General features: G+C 37.9%; 1 protein-coding gene across 2 annotated transcripts; it reads right to left on the bottom strand.

The window, feature by feature from the left end:
• Positions 1-756: 756 nt before the first annotated feature.
• Positions 757-16,100, bottom strand: cpt1aa (carnitine palmitoyltransferase 1Aa (liver)). 2 transcript variants are annotated; one of them, XM_079605044.1, is made up of 19 exons: positions 15,960-16,100; positions 15,180-15,341; positions 14,922-15,064; positions 14,629-14,800; positions 14,412-14,516; positions 13,826-13,963; positions 12,663-12,740; positions 11,746-11,853; positions 10,901-10,985; positions 9,383-9,578; positions 8,969-9,157; positions 8,247-8,352; positions 5,483-5,599; positions 5,186-5,350; positions 3,357-3,488; positions 3,088-3,240; positions 2,674-2,787; positions 2,491-2,583; positions 757-1,979 (listed from the first exon to the last, which is right to left on the bottom strand). In XM_079605044.1, the coding sequence occupies exons 2-19, from the start codon at positions 15,318-15,320 to the stop codon at positions 1,893-1,895; spliced, it is 2,322 nt and encodes a 773-aa protein (XP_079461170.1). In that variant the 5' UTR covers positions 15,321-15,341; positions 15,960-16,100; the 3' UTR covers positions 757-1,892. The 2 variants fall into 2 exon arrangements, with proteins under 2 accessions (XP_079461170.1, XP_079461171.1); XM_079605045.1 differs by lacking the exon at positions 15,960-16,100 and adding an exon at positions 15,687-15,948.
• Between the last annotated feature and the right edge of the window lie 119 nt (positions 16,101-16,219).

Raw genomic sequence — 16,219 nt, forward strand, 5'->3', positions numbered from 1 at the left:
CACAGTAAGTATGTTGTACCCAACAAATAGTTTTTTTGTTTGTTTTTTGGCACAAGCACAGTGATTAAATACACCAAATATAAAGTGAGGCTGAACAATGGGTAGTTTTAGTATACAATATTGTATACAATATACAAAGCCTGGTTTCTCCCAAGTTTTTTTTTCTCCATTCTGCCACCTGATTTTTTATTTTATTTTTTTTGCCACTGTCGCCTTTTTTGTCATTTGGCTTGCTTAGTTAGGGACATTAAATGTAACATTTAATTTAATATTCAACAATAATATTGATCTGCCTGCATTGACAATTATATGAGAACTAAACTGAGATGGATGATGACATCACAGTTTTCTCCAGAGCGGCTATATATATATATATATATATATATATATATATATATATATATATATATATATATATATATATATATATATATATATATATATAAACTAAATTAATGACTTTTCTACAATAAAAATGAAACATCACTGAACTTACTTAAGCTGGACTGTGACTATTTTCTTCTGGAAACAAACTTTGTTGTCGTATTATTTTCCTGTTATCTCTGAAAAGCTGCTTTGAAACAATCTGTATTGTAAAAAACGCTATATAAATAAATGTGACTTGACATACAGTTTTAAGGAGATATTGTTCTAAAGTTTTACAGACTTATTTACAGGAAAGATAAAGGCTCAACCACATTTATCTGTATGTTGTAGACCAATGTCAAACTGTTTAAACAGAAACACAGTTCAATTTATGCAGCCTACTTAGAAGAGATGCCTTTAATGGGTCAATGACTGGACTCTGGCCTATATAAAAACACCACAGTTGAGCATTCAGTTTGAATATATCCATGGAAAAGAGAAAATTGAGAAAAGCTGTTTTGTGCTCCGAGATTTAAGTTAAAGATAAAATTGTAAGAGTAAATTACGCTAACAAATTATATTTAATCTTATATTTATGAGAATGATCTTGTCAGGAAAAAAAGGCAATACTATTTTATTACAGACTGCTAGACATGAATAACTGTGAATAATATTATTATTTTTTTTGTTTGTTTAATGCTTATTCTGAATAAATAAGTGAATAAAATAATGTTTTAGAATACATGAGATTTTTTCCCAAAAATTATAATTTTTTCAAACATTTTTCAAAACCATTACAGTATATAACACTCAGAAAGAAGGAAAATAAATGAAATTAAATAAAAACAAATGTACAGTTGTTGTGATAAAGCCTCTGATAAGCATTCACCAATTAAAACAAACCTTTCAATGCTGAATCAACACGACACCAACCAATAAAAACAGGCTGGTCAAGCAAAATCCATTATAAATGAGTGCACACATGGGGTATTCAGAAACTTATCATCTGCTTAATCTCATCTTTCTATTCATCACTTAATATTGAAGCCGAAAACCTGCAAATATAAGAATGCAAAGCAAAAGCAAAAATAAAGAGCTGCGATTTGCTTGATTTATAAGCTTAACACTTCAGCCAAGCAAATTACTATGCTCCTTGACATCTAGTCAACAGAATGTCCTCTATTGAAGTGTCAGTCTAAGAATTTGTACATCTCAGTAAAGTATACTGCGAGCGAAAAGTGAAAGCACATCCTGGTAATGAAATGCAGTTTAACTTTAGATCACCTGCACTGAACTGTTCAGTTAAGACACATGTTAAGGCACCAGCACATGTAACAACAGAATGAGATTCTCACACTGCCTCCCTAATTCTCTCCTTCATATGCTGCATCTCACAGACACATGCAAACAAACAGGACAACACAAGTAAAGCAAAAAAAAAAAATATATATATATATATATATATTCACGCTTCTCTTAATTAATTAAGGTTAGTCATTAAAAGCACAATCCTTTCACCAGTCAAATCACTTTGGGTCTCTTTTGTCAAGCTGAAACAGATCCAGCATATCAAGCATTGCTTGTCTGATATTGTTTCCAAAGCGATGAGAGTCCTGAAGAAAGATGGGGAAAAAATACAAAAAACTATGAGGGAAAACACCAATTAATCAAAAACAAGGTCAGCCATGTATCCATTTGAATTTAACTTTTGCAAAAAATTGGAATATCGCATAAAACACTTGCAAATAAAGCACAGTTTTCATCCCATGTGTTCAAAAGTTCAAATGGTCACTTCCTTGGAAACTGGCGCAAAGTATCAATAATAATAATAAAATTTAAAGTTGCTGCATCCGGGGAAGCCACTCTGGCTCTTTTTTATAGATAAATTACTCGCGCCTCAGAGACGAAACGCAGTAATAAACGCCAATCTTGCCTTCTGAGGCAGATGCCTGGTATGCAGGATAGTTTTGGGAGGTAATTATAGCTAATTATTTTGATTACAGACTTTGGCTTAGGCATTTCAGAATGACTTAACATTGAAGATGGTGTCAAATGAGATTGGTTCGCTGGTTAGTCCAGCCCTTTGTGTATTGTGACTGATTCTTTGATTATGCGTGTACTCACGGTCTCTAGACTGGAATGCTTGGAAGAGATGTGGAAATTGATGAGTTTTTCTCCAATAATCACATAGGCCACACCATAACCATCATCTGCAACCTACCGCAGACAAAAAAAAAAGAAGTTAAATCTGATGTTTTCACTAAGCATTTTAAGATTACCAGATTATGTCATTTTTGAAAGACTCACCGGTCCAAATCCTCCCCCACTGGTCACAAACTCTGGGTGTCTCGCCAGGTCAAACAGCTCCACCTGCTGTAGGGGAGTCTGACTGGTGGAGAGTTTCCAAGGCTCTGACAGCACCTGCAGGGACAGGAAGTCAGACATTTTACATTCAGTTGCATTGGATTTTGTTAAAGAATATCAGCTACTCCATATGCGAGTAACGTTAGTTTTGATGTTTCACAGAACCAAGATATGCTGTTGTTGTAATGTTAGCTATAGTAACATTATAACATCATGAGCATCATTGTTTGTCTGAGTAGGCTTGCTGCGATAGTCGGTGTTACCGGTGTTTACCATAGTGTAGTGTATAAATACTATTTAATTTCTTATATTCTTACTTTTTTTTTTTCTGAATCACTTAAAAATGCTGTAACACACCTCTTTGAGGAAAGGGGAGTCCTGTCCAAGGTACTTAGACACTACGTAGAGGCAAAAGAGATGGCGGTCAATGCCATGACCAGTCATTGCCATTCTGTACATCTGCTGGTGTTTCTCAGAGGCCTGGATCAGTAAACGAAGTTTCTCTTCTCTCTAAAAAAATACAAGAGAAAAAAAATAATTATTGTGTTGCCCTATTTCCGCTATCTGCACTGGTATAGTGCACCCCACACCCCAATGGGTTTTAAGGGGTATTTTTGACATGGTACCGTCTCGTTGTTGGTCATGGCATGGACAAACGCACAGGACTCCACGGAGCAGGAGCGCACAGTTTCTGTACGGCCTTCTCTGAATAAACGTGTCATGGATGCCTCATAAGTCAAGCAGAATTTTCGTTTGTCCTGTACAATGAAAAAACATTGACATCAAATTTCACATTTTCAAATGAGCAATAAGCAGGCATATCTTGCTACAACTTTTTATTAGGGATGCACCGATACCAGTATCGGCCCGTACTGAGATCATGTACTCGTACTTGATACCAACAACCGATACCAGGCAGCGTGTGTACAGTGCACAGTGTTTGTGTCCAGACAAAGAGACACTGACAACAGAGCGGATAAAAAAAAAAAATCAGGCTGTCTATGAAGTAAATGTATCTTATTAGTGGAATATTAAACGAAATATAGTAATGTCTATATAGCTGTGGTGTGCGAGCTGATAAGAGAAAAACGCGCAGGGGATTGAGCGCGCAGCGCCACAGATGCGCGAGCTTGACGAGTCAGTGGAAAGTTTGTAGTTCAGTCGGATGTCAATGACAAAGAAAGTAAAACGAACGAGGGATGTAGCTTTTTATTAGAAAGAAAGAAAGAAAGAAAGAAAGAAAGAAAGAAAGAAAGAAAGAAAGAAAGAAAGAAAGAAAGAAAGAAAGAAAGAAAGAAAGAAAGAAAGAAAGAAAGAAAGAAAGAAAGAAAGAAAGAAAGAGAGATTCTGTTGAATGCTCTTGATTGCTGACCGTTCACTCAGCACGTGTTATTTGGATTAAAACTAAATCGTACATGTAAGTAAAACATGAACTGTTACCTGATTTATGTATAACGAGTGGTTGCCTACATTATTAAAGGACGTTTGCAGGTCAAGAAGTTCCATCAACGAGAACATCCAAAGTGCGCGCCCCGAAAACCAATCGCAGATAGCGCGCAATACTGAATTGAATTGTCTTTCACTTGTACGGACGAATTCACACAAAATTATGTGAAAATGCCGGCGAGTATCCCAGTGAACAAAGTCGGTTATATCTCAAGTGAACGTAGCCAGTATACTCAAATTGGTTCCGTGCGTTCGGTCTTAAAGGGGCAGCAGTTTAATAAACCTGCTGCTATGTTTTAATGTTAATCAAACAAAGGACAAATACATTTCCCACTAAATAGGCTACAGTTTTCAACTTTACAAAAATATCCATCTATTTAATTTATACAGTAAAGAATATGCAATGTTTTTTCACATTTGATTACTTTACTCAAATTTCTGTACCTGTTAGATCTACCCGAAACACTCTAAAAACACTATTTAATTTAGACTTTCTTTGTTATATTGTATTTATTTGTGCTATTTGTAAGTTGATTATTTGTTCTTATCTTATTACTGTCTGCTTAATTGTCTTAAATATTGTTTTAAATTCACATTAATTAGGGTGGTAGTTTTTGTTGTAGTATCAAAACTGGAATAAAGAATTGATATTTCACTGGTGTCTAAACATGTGTACCACTGACCCAATCCTCAGCACTGAGCCCTGCTGGAGCTGCTCTAAATATGTGCTGTGCTATTAAATGAAAGATAAAATATGATGGAGCAATAGAATGAACAGTGAAAATAACAGAAGCTCATACAATGCATATTAGCAGGCTTAATTACCGGTAAGCATGTAAATAACTGAAGGAAATATATATATATATATGATGAACAAATTAAGCCAACTAAGATGATTTGTATTCTTTTGGTTTATCAAAAATGGGAGTATCGGCATCGTTCTGAAAAAAGTGGTATCGGTGCATCCCTACTTTTTATACTTCAGAAGTTCACTGATAGGACAGTTCACCCTATAATGGGCCAGCTGCAGTGCGAGCTGGATGAAGGCATCTGGACTGGTCTTGCACTGCTTGATCAGGCCCTTTCCAAAATCACTAAACGGGATGATGTGAGAGTCCACATCATCAGCCAACGCCTTGGCCAGAGACAGAGAGTTGGCAATCATAGTTTGGCACTGCCATGAAATACGAAGCACAAGAGACAAAATATCAAACAAGTGAATAGCTTGGCTCCATCATATCCATTCAAGCAAGATGTGAAGAAAGAGTTATCAGTGTTTTTACTATGAAGTGTATCATACACAGACCTCAGATGGGATATTCCACTGGAGTCTTTGAGGTCCAGGCAGATTAGGGTGAGGTTCTCCTTTACAGTGGCCATCTTTTGTGTAGCCCAGCTTAAGAGGGTCCATCGAGAGCGCATGCTTCATGAAAAATATCATCAAGATACATTAGAAGCAGATATATATAATTGCATGCATGATAAATAGGAATTAAAAGTGAAACAACTGATGTACACTACCATTCAAAAGTATGTGGTCGGTAAGAATTGCTACATTTTTTTTAAAGGGGGGGTATAATGGTGTTTCATGTATTCAGAGTTGTTTACAGTGTTAAAGAGATGGATTCTCATGCTAATAATGGCCAAAGTTTGAAAAGTTATTTTGAACGAATAACAGAATTTCTGTGCTGAAAAATCATACTTCCGGGTTGCAACACTTTTCGGCTGGTTTTTTTCTATCGTAGATCTAATGACGTAGTCCAGAGTGGAACTCCTTATATGAGCATTCCTCTCGGAAAAGCGCGTTCACGCACACGTCGACCAGAGGAGAGAAAGACCGCGCTCATCGACGCGCTACTACCGGAAATCCTCATCAGCAGCGCTAAATAGGAATGGTTGATGTCAAGAATGTCTCCAAAAAAAGTGTGTTTTGGGATGTGAGGGAAAGTTGACCTTGTTCAGCTTCCCAAAGAACCCAGTGTTACTGGAACAGTGGATGCAGTTTGTATTTCCGGGACAGCAAAGGAGTGTGGCAAGTGCGGTTTTGTGTTCTGGTCATTTCAGTGACGAATGTTTTATTAACAAGGCCCAGGTCGTCGCTGGATTTGCAAACCGGTTGCAATTAAAACCTGGCGCGGTCCCAGTGATAAAACACCCCATTCATGCAAGTACAACGGTATGACTCTATAGCTCCGCCCACGCCCAGAATCAAGGACCTCGGCTTTTTCCGGATAGAATCGGAAAGCTGTATTTTTTTTTATTATAAATATGATGAAACTAAAGACTTTTTGGAGATATGAAGGACACACTATTACTCTATAGGTACTCAAGATTAACATGAGATTGACTGAAACTAAGTATTTTACCCCCCCTTTAACGCTGGGTTCACACCGGACGCGGGAGCGGGGCGGAACGGAAAATCGTTCACACCAGACGCGTATTCTTCGCCGAGGTCGACAAGCGCTTCTGCTCAGTTGTTGTTTATTCAGAGCTATTTTTTACATCATGGCTAAGTAAATAACCTCATAAAATGAATAGGCCTACACCATGTTTCTGTAACCAAGAAGTGTGTACACTTTGTATCTTTTATTAATCCGTTGTCGAGACACACACGCAGCCAGAGAGAGAATATGGTAGACAGTAGGCTAGTGTAGGCCTAGATATACCGTTGAAATATACATCCTCTCTTCAAATTTATTAAATCTATTTTCCTCTTCCTGTTTCCCAGTGCGAGTAATTTGACATCATCCATTTTCACTTATCAACTCCTGTCTGCATCTCTCTCTCTCGCTGTTTCCCTGTTTGTTTGTGTGTTCTCGCAGTATTTTAATTAGAAAATTGACGCGGATCACTCGTGGCTCGCGCAAAAAATAGACCAGACGCCGAAACTGGCGCTTCACGGCGCGGGTCGGCCGCGGCATGCCGCGGCGCTCCGCGTCTGGTGTGAACGACACCATAGGTTAACATGGGCGCCGAAAGGAAGCGGCCTCCGTTCCGCGCCGCTTCCGCGTCGCTCCTGCGTGCGGTGTGAACCCGGCGTAAGTCTCTTATGCTCCTTAACTATAAAAAATTTTATATTGTGAAATATTACAATTACAAATTTTTTGTTTTTAATACATTTTCAAATGTAATTTATTCCTGTGATAGCAAAGCTGTATTTTCAGCATAATTACTCCAGTTTTCTGTGCCACATGATCCTTCAGAAATCATTATAATATACTGATTTGGCAATCAAGAAACATTTCTTATTAATGTTAAAAAATAGTTGCTGCTATTATTTTTGTGGAAACCATGATACTTTTTTTCAGAATAGTTTGAAAGTCCAAAATAACAAAATTTATTTGAGGCAGAATTCCTGGTTACATTATAAAAAAATACAATAAAAATTCTTAACATTTGATCAATTTAATTTCTGACTGACTGAGGCTATGTTTACACGGAAACGATCTGAAGAGAAAACGCAAAAGTGGCGTTGCGTTATCACTTTTTATTCTGCGTTTAGACGAGCGTTATTGGGGGGAAATCTGCGTGCATATGGTGACGCAAAAGTGTGTGAAATTCGATGTAGTGTGCACTCCAGGCGGCTAGGTGGCAATGTGAAGCACAGAAAGTGAAAGAGCCGCTGACACAGTTTTTCATGTTTAATACAATAAAGCTGCTGCTTTAACCCTCGGCGCTCTTCGCGTGTCGCTCAAAATTTTTTTTTTTTGTCAATGAAATTAATGCTATATTTTAGTTTGCTAATGTTTTGTTATTTTCCTGTACTGGTGCATGCCTGTGACGTAAACAAGTATGCGACGCCTTCACAGTTTAGCAGACTTTTGCGTTTTTGCCGTTTTTACCCTTTAGACGGGAACGCGACGGTGGAGCGTTTTTAAGATTTCCACTCTGGAGGGTGGTTTCACTTTTTTGCGTTTTTAATCCCCAAAAACACTGTTGCCGTGTAAAAGAAAGGCACATCCGATAAAATATTTTTACGTTTTCACCCACGAGCGTTCTCGTATAAACAGGGCCTCACTCACAGACAGAAGTAGACCAAAGAAGTAGCGTGTGTGTGTGTGTGTGTGTACCTCCCAGAGGTGGCCAACGATTGGAGCATCAGCCCAACTGTGTTCTGCATTAAGGCCCATTGTTCCATTTTTGAAGACAATGAAGTTTATGGACTTATCAAACCACCTAAGGGAAGATGACCATTAAAATCTACACATTATATAAAAGCTACTTCGAGGTACAGTACTGGTTCCTAGAGAGTGAAAGATTGTGATCATTTTCAGTCATCTTTAGTCAGGTGCATTTACATTGTGACTGTGCTTCAGATGCAATCAACTATCTGTGTCTGTAAAAGTGTGAACTAAATGGCCAATATAGAAGTATGGACCAAAGAAACTGACAGGTGTGAATGACAAGGAAACAACATTGCTCAGAGTAGATTGCAGGGTCAATCGATCTCCTGTGGGAGGTCCTAACAGGTTTCTATTGTATGCAGCCCTTCTTACCTCATGTATAAAATTCTGTCCCATAGACAACACTTTGGGTTAAGATTCTTTGAAGGCTGATAGGCTAACATCGCTGCTAAAGAACTGTGCTACACTACAACTACCTTCAATAAATTCTACTCCGCACAAGAAATCTGGTCAAGCTTACTTATTTTATGTATTAGAGAAATTTAATACATTGGCGAGCCACCCAAATATAGCCAAATATAGAAATCTAACAAGACTCACAACAACCTTTTCAAAGGGGCATGGAAGGAGATGGTCTCTCTTAACACATGCTATGGTTTCTTTCTCACCTGTCATAACACTTCCCATGGAGCAGCGATTTAGCGTAACGGTCCAGGGACTCCACAGGGTTTTCTGGATCATAGCGCTGTTCTGTGTCATCCAGTGTAACAAAGAAAGCAGCTTTCTCAACAGCATCCAGAGACTTCTTGTTCTTGCCGTGTCTGAGGTAGGCACTACGGGCACATGCCCAAGGCACTCTGACAGTCACAGATACAGAAAACAAGCTTTTACTCCATCTAAAATGGTTTAGACTGTTTGCTAAAAACTAGTGACAAGTAATAAATAAAAAAAAGAGAGAAAGGAGAAATTAGTAACAAAAGTACCTCATTTCAAACTGACAGCCCACAGCGGTTACAAGAGATCAAACAAATGAAAGACAGGAAAACGGTAGCGACTCCTGCTGTTGGGTGTGTAGTGAATACCTGTCCCCTGCGGTGAGGGCGGCGAGGGTTTCCTCTCCAGGCTGTGGCTCTGACGTGTCAGCCAGGATCCTCTCCATCTGGTGCTCTATCTCCCGTGGCAACAGTAACCGCCCATCATAAAACAGCCATACTTTAAAGTAACGGCCCCGATGATACACCACAATATGCCTGCTGTCAGACATATGCTGAACGGAGTCTACAGACAGAAAGGTGGTCAATTTACAATAAATATTTACAATGTTATTATGATTATAAATTAAAAATGTATATATAAACAAAATGGTTTGAATGTTTGGAGTCAGTAAGAATTTTTTTAATTAATATTTTAATTTAGCAATGATGCATTAAATTGATCGATTTGAAAGTGACAGTAGAGACGGAGTTTCCACAAAAATATGAAGCAGCATCTCTTTTCAACATATAGCTAATAATAAGAAATGTTTCTTGAGCAGCAAATCAGGATATTAGAATGATTTCTGAAGGATCATGTGACACTGCAGACTGGAGTAATGACGCTGAAAATTCAGCTTTGCCATCACAGGAATAAATTACATTTTAAAATACAAAACAGTTATTTTAAATTGTAATAATATTTCCCAAATATTACAGTTTTTGCTGTATTTGTGATCAAATAAATGCCACCTGACCTGGGTGAGTATAAGAGACTTATTTCACAACAATAAAAATAAAAAAACTACCAACTCCAAACAGTTTTTAACAGTGTGTAAAAACAAAAAACAAAACAAAAAACAACAGGGTGCAAATTATCAAGGGAAGAACTATGGTGAAAGTTAAAGGTGAAGTGTGTAATTTCTTGCACCACTAGAGGCAAACATCAAAACCGGTTTCCTAAACACGTCTGCCATTTTTCAGTCAAACAGATAGTCCTGTCCATTTATACTTTTTCTCTCTGAGAAAACCTACAGACGACTTATGTGTCTCTTATAAACGAATGATGAACTGTCTCTGTCTATTAAACTAGAATATGAGAGTTTATTTATTTATTTTTATCAAGAAATTACACATTTAACCTCTAAAAATGGTCTTCTATCCAAAGCAACAGTGCAGGAATGAGGATGGGTATTAGATCAGGACCTGCATCTAATGTCCAACTGATTTCTTAGTTAATAGTACAATACACACTATAATAGTCAAATAATACATGAGTGTTACAACATTCAGATGAAGTTGAATGGGGATCTTTGAGGAAAAAGCAATCCATCATAGAATTTCTAAGGGAATTTTTTTGTGACAAAAATGTATTGAAATAAGGGGTACTGAAGATGCTTGTTTTGGTCAACTAGAAAATATCGTATGGCATATTACACCTGTAACCTAAAATATTAGGCAACAATAATATATTTACAAAACAACCAATCCACACCTTTGGAGTATTCCCATTAGCATTCATAAGCTTATAATCATAAGCTTGTTATCTTTCCGAGTAGCAGGATTGGGAGATTGGGAGAACTTTGTCCTATAACATGAATTTGCCTCAACTGTGTCAGTGTTCAGTACCTGTTTCTATGCCTGGGATGCGACTGGTGTTGAACATGCGCTCATACTGGGACGAGCACATGGGGATGGTGTTTTGAAGCATAAGCTGCGAAGTAGAGAGAATGGCCATAAATCACTGTTGGGCGGACTAGAGAGAGAACTATGCAATCATTAGTACGCAATGAAGACTAACTAGTGTCTTAGTTAAAAAAAATAGAGAAATCATTTTTAAAAATGCAATGGAATGGAATGAATGGAGAGGGATTTTAAGCAGCACAGTCCTGTGTCACCAGCCTGTCAAAACAAAGTCATCATTATTGTGCATAAGAAAAAACTGCCAGCTGCCAATGAACATATACAATAACATATCTATTACTCTGCTAATCAAAAATAACTGATGACACATGACCAGCGTAGTAGACAGAAGCTGGCCTATGGTGCACAGACTGGCTATTCTTACCGCTCTCCAGGCCTGGGATGCGGCATGTATTAAATAGCCGTTCCCACTGGGCAGAACAGAGTGGAACTCTGTTCAATAGTGCAAAAAGCTGCACCATTATGACCATATGATCAGGAGGCATGAAATATAGAAATATTTATTGCATTAAATAAAGAGATCAATTTCCATATTTTACATTAATAGTTAGGGCACTCAATCTTTGTGACAAGAGGGAAGAGGTTATTACAGTGCATACGGTTCTATGGCTGTGAAAGTCTAAAACTATAACAAATTTTATCCTCATTTATTATGGGGCAAAATGGTAAATAAACTAATCTAACTGTTTACTCAACAAAACTTAATTAATAAATAAAAGGTTATTTGTTTACAGTAAAGATGAGGTACAAAATATGGTTGAGCGTCTAACCGGCTTGATTTGAGCACGGTCCAGCTTCCCCCTGTAAAGCATGATTGCATGTATGACGTTGCCGGCTCTTGCTGCTTGTAGATGTGTGGGAAAGGCATAAAGAAAGTCCTGTTCAGAGGGAAATAAAAAAACAAGGAGATTTAGATACCAAGAATGCAGGTATAATCTAACTGATATGAAACAAAAAAAAATTACCTAAGATTATCTAGGGCCCTGTTTACACCTGGTATTAAGATGCGTTTTTCTCAATCAGATCACAAGTGGACAACGCTAAATACAGCTGTAAATGGGGTCCAAAACGTTTTGAGCTTGTCCACTTTCGACCACTTCCAGAGGTGGTCGAAAACGCATTCGACCGGATTGCTTTCTTGTGTAAACACTCATGTGGTCGAATACATTTGAACAGCCACAAAAGACCGCCCACTCTCCCCATGCGTAAACATTACAGGAAGCGAATAGCCAGGTGGGATTTAAACATTGTCGGCTGAACTACAAGTTATTCACCTACTACAAGTTTGACCAGTTTGTCCACCGATCCGGCGTGGTCTTGCAGCTATTGGAGCAGAAACAAAAGCTGCTGCTCTCTATACGTTTCTCTGTCGTCTCCGGACACATTCATATGTAAATTGAGCATGCTTATTTTGTCCATTAGATCAAATTATCTGAAAAAAAAAACATACATTTACCTACCCATATACCCTCCCCTTGAAGAAATCAGGACAAAAGTGGTTGAAAGTGGACAAAAGAGATGGATTAAAATACCCGATGTAAACATGTACAGTATGTGCATCCCTCCTTTACTTGTGACTTAATACCAGGTGTAAACAGAGCCTAGCAGACAATAATAATATATCTAGGTACTATACTGCTGCACCTTGTAGCTAAATATGAATGCGAGTCTGGCAAGTACTATTTACCATTACATAGTAGTTGCTGTTAACCATGATAGGCCCACGACCTCTCAAGTAGATAAATTCTTCCCACCAGTCACTGACCTGAAACACACACACAATGATGCAAACTCAGAGGTGAAATAGGTTAGAGTAATTTCTGTTATGCAGGAATTTTCCCCTTCCCCATCATGTAAAGTACCATTCAAAAGTTTAGGAGTCAGTATGATTTTTTTTATGCTTTTTAAAGAAATCTATTATGCTTATCAAAACTGCATTTATTTGATTGAGAGTAAAACAGTTATATTTTTCAATATTATCATTTAATTTAAAGAACATTAAAATAGCAAACAGTTATTTTAAAATAATACAATTTGTAATTTATTTTCGTGATGACAAAGCTGAACTTTCAGTTCTGTTAGGACCTCTAACGTCAAATACGATTGATAATTAGCATATAGTTAGGATTGGCGGTATGATTCTGTTCTGGGCAAGAGCATCCATGGAGCCTAGCGTGGATAAGAGCAGGGAGAGCAGCAATAACCCCCCTTAGGGTAAACAGAACATAACCAACAAAAATGGATTGCAGATATAATTAATTCAAGATTTTGAAGTACAAAATAATTCAATTTATTCAAGGGGAATCAGAATGAGGAGGAGCTGGGGATGGAGGAGGGTAACTCGCTCCTGAGCAACACGATAGCTGCTGATAATACAGAAGGAGCTTATATATGGATACAGTGATAGGCATCATATTCCTATAGGTAGACGTGTATTAGCTGAGAGTCAGCTGATGCGAGCTTGACTAACGTGACCTGCCAGAACTGGCGCTACACTTAATCATCATTAATCGTCTTCAGTATCACATGATCCTTCAGAAATCATTCTAATATGCTGATTTGGTGTTCAAGGATTTCTCATAATCAAAGTTGTGCTGCTCAATATTTTTTGAAAATCTGTGGAAATATTTATGTGTAAATTAGAATGAACTACTCAGATATGTACAAATCATATGGAGTATTTGTCACAGTGGACCCAAAACTAATTTTTCGAAAAGGCAAGTAGTTTTCATCCCTGCGACATATACATGAGACAATATAGGCTAACACAACATAATACAAAAACTTAAACTGCTGCTGCAGTTCTTCATTGAGAAGTAATTGATATGTAGAGTAATGTGTTATACTTACATAATTGGTTGCCCACCAAGACTTCAGTTTGAGGTACCACTGAAGTTTTGGTCCAAGGTTCTTCTCAAAGTCAAGTGCAAGACTCTGCATTCTTTGGTGTTCCTCATCGCTCAGCAGTGGCCGGACTGATTCAAGATACTACAGGTTCAAAGTTTCAAGAAAACAAGAAATCACAGCTAAAATTCACACTTCACTTAATATCTCACTGTCAGGGTAGTCAAAAAGATTAGTATTAACTTAAATCCAATCATGTTCCTTATGAGTCTCAACAAATTATGGTTTATAAGTTCAAATCAAACCTAAGCTGGTTTATTTTTCTAGTACCGTTCTCAACAGCGTGCATGTTTTAGTAAGTTAACACTTCATCCACGCTGTGCAACCTACCTCCAACATCAGTAGATAATCACCTGAGCAAGTTAACTCTGAAAACAAGTGACCAAAATCCACATTGAAAAAAACTAATTGAAGAGTAGCTATTCCAGGGTTACCAGTCTGACTCTGACATTTAACTGAACAAATCATCTCAAATAAATATATTAAACTGAAAAATTGTTTTGATCGGGTTGTTTAAAAGATTAATAATTACTCTTATCATGGTGTCCTTCACAGATGGCAAAGGTAAATGAGGGAGCGATGTCTGGAAGCTGTTTAGCATTGGTGTTTGCATGCCAGAAAATATCTTCACTAGCACCTGCAAGGTCAAAGAACAAATGGCAGAGTTCAAAACAACCAACAATTGGATCGACGTAAAGTGTTCCAGAAAACAATTAACACAAATTATAAATCCTTAATGTCATACATACAAGCCATAGTTGAAGTTTCCAGGTCATTTTGCCACGGGCACCATACATCCAGCCATGCCAGGACAACAGACCCTTCAGGACAGTCCTCATGCAAAATATGATGGCAATCCACAGACCCGTGCCCACCATGACACCCCCAACTAACATCTGCTTTTGTGCAGACATGTACCTACTGCAGAAAGAGAGGCATAAGAGGAGCCTGATTGAGAATAACCTCTAATATGCACTAATGCAATTTAGGCACTTTTTATTGTGTTGTGGAGTAACAAAAAGCCCAAACGAAACAGACATACCTGACCGGGACAAAATTGTCAAGTTTGACAAACAGGCCTAAGGAAGGGTCCACTTTTAAGTAATGCGCTCTTCCCAAGTACCCTGCCAACACCAGCATGAACCCTGGTGCGCTCCCTGGGTACACCCCATTCAAAATCCCATTCTGTGACCACAATGAAAAACTTTATTCTCCAAGACAGTTTTAAATCTTCAAATTGTCTTGAAAAGGGACCCAAAAGTTCCAGCAGTAAAACATGTAAGAAACACAATCCTAGTACCTTAAAGCGAATGAATTTCTTCTTCCAGGAGTGAAGTCCAGAGAGGTAGACCTGCCGAAGAGCCTCATGACTGAGCTGAAGGTCAATGCCATCAGGGCCAACGGTGAACTGAAAGGCCACAGCCTGGTGAGCTTCTGCCATGCTGGATCACTGCTAGCAATTCTGCAAAAGAACAAAATTCTTCAGTCCACAACACAAGAGGTGACTATAAACCTACTTTTTCACCTGCGAATAAAATGAAAAACCAATAACTAATACTCAATTACTTGCTTGACTCATATTTCACATTTAACTTTCCGAATTATAATAAAGCCATGAATATTTCTCAACCATTGGCTGACCCATACGCGTTAATATTTAAATCACACCACCATATTACATTAAGAAGACTACTTCGCTTTTGCAGAGCTTTTAAAAACAAGTTGTTGTTTTTTTAATCTAGAAGATAATACGAAAGAAATGAAAATAAATATTAAGATCTAATCACACAAAGCAAAGCTTACAGACCTGATGATGTGGCCGTCTTTTCATCTAAGTTATCAAACACAACTAGCCTAAGTCACGTGATTCAATGCAGGAAAACAGACAATAAATGAACCGCAAACACCTTTGAAACTAACCCTACTGAATACAAATCCGACCCAGAGTTGTGTACGTGTGTACGTATGTATGTGTTTACTCAGTGAGCTTAGTCAGCTAACGTTAACCCAGTGGACTAACGTTACTGTTGTATACGTCCATGATGACGAATATGTCAAACTGCCATGTGCCGGTACTTACCGTCGTTTGATGACTTATTCTCCTGGCCAGAACTGCAAACGTGATCAAATTAAGTGTACAGTCGGACATGCATTCGAATGAATGGCACGGTGAATCCAGACGTTTGTTTTCCTGACTGTTACTTTAACAACAGTGCAGTAGATACATATAGCCCGCCCACTCTACATTAACCACACGACTAAAACGTTGCGGTTACAAACTAGTTTAACATTTTGAAATAGCGCGCAAATAGGGTTACTTAAACGCGATATTAAAATCAG

Source organism: Phoxinus phoxinus, assembly GCF_949152265.1.
Source record: "Phoxinus phoxinus genome assembly, chromosome: 2".
Lineage (NCBI taxonomy): Eukaryota > Metazoa > Chordata > Actinopteri > Cypriniformes > Leuciscidae > Phoxinus > Phoxinus phoxinus.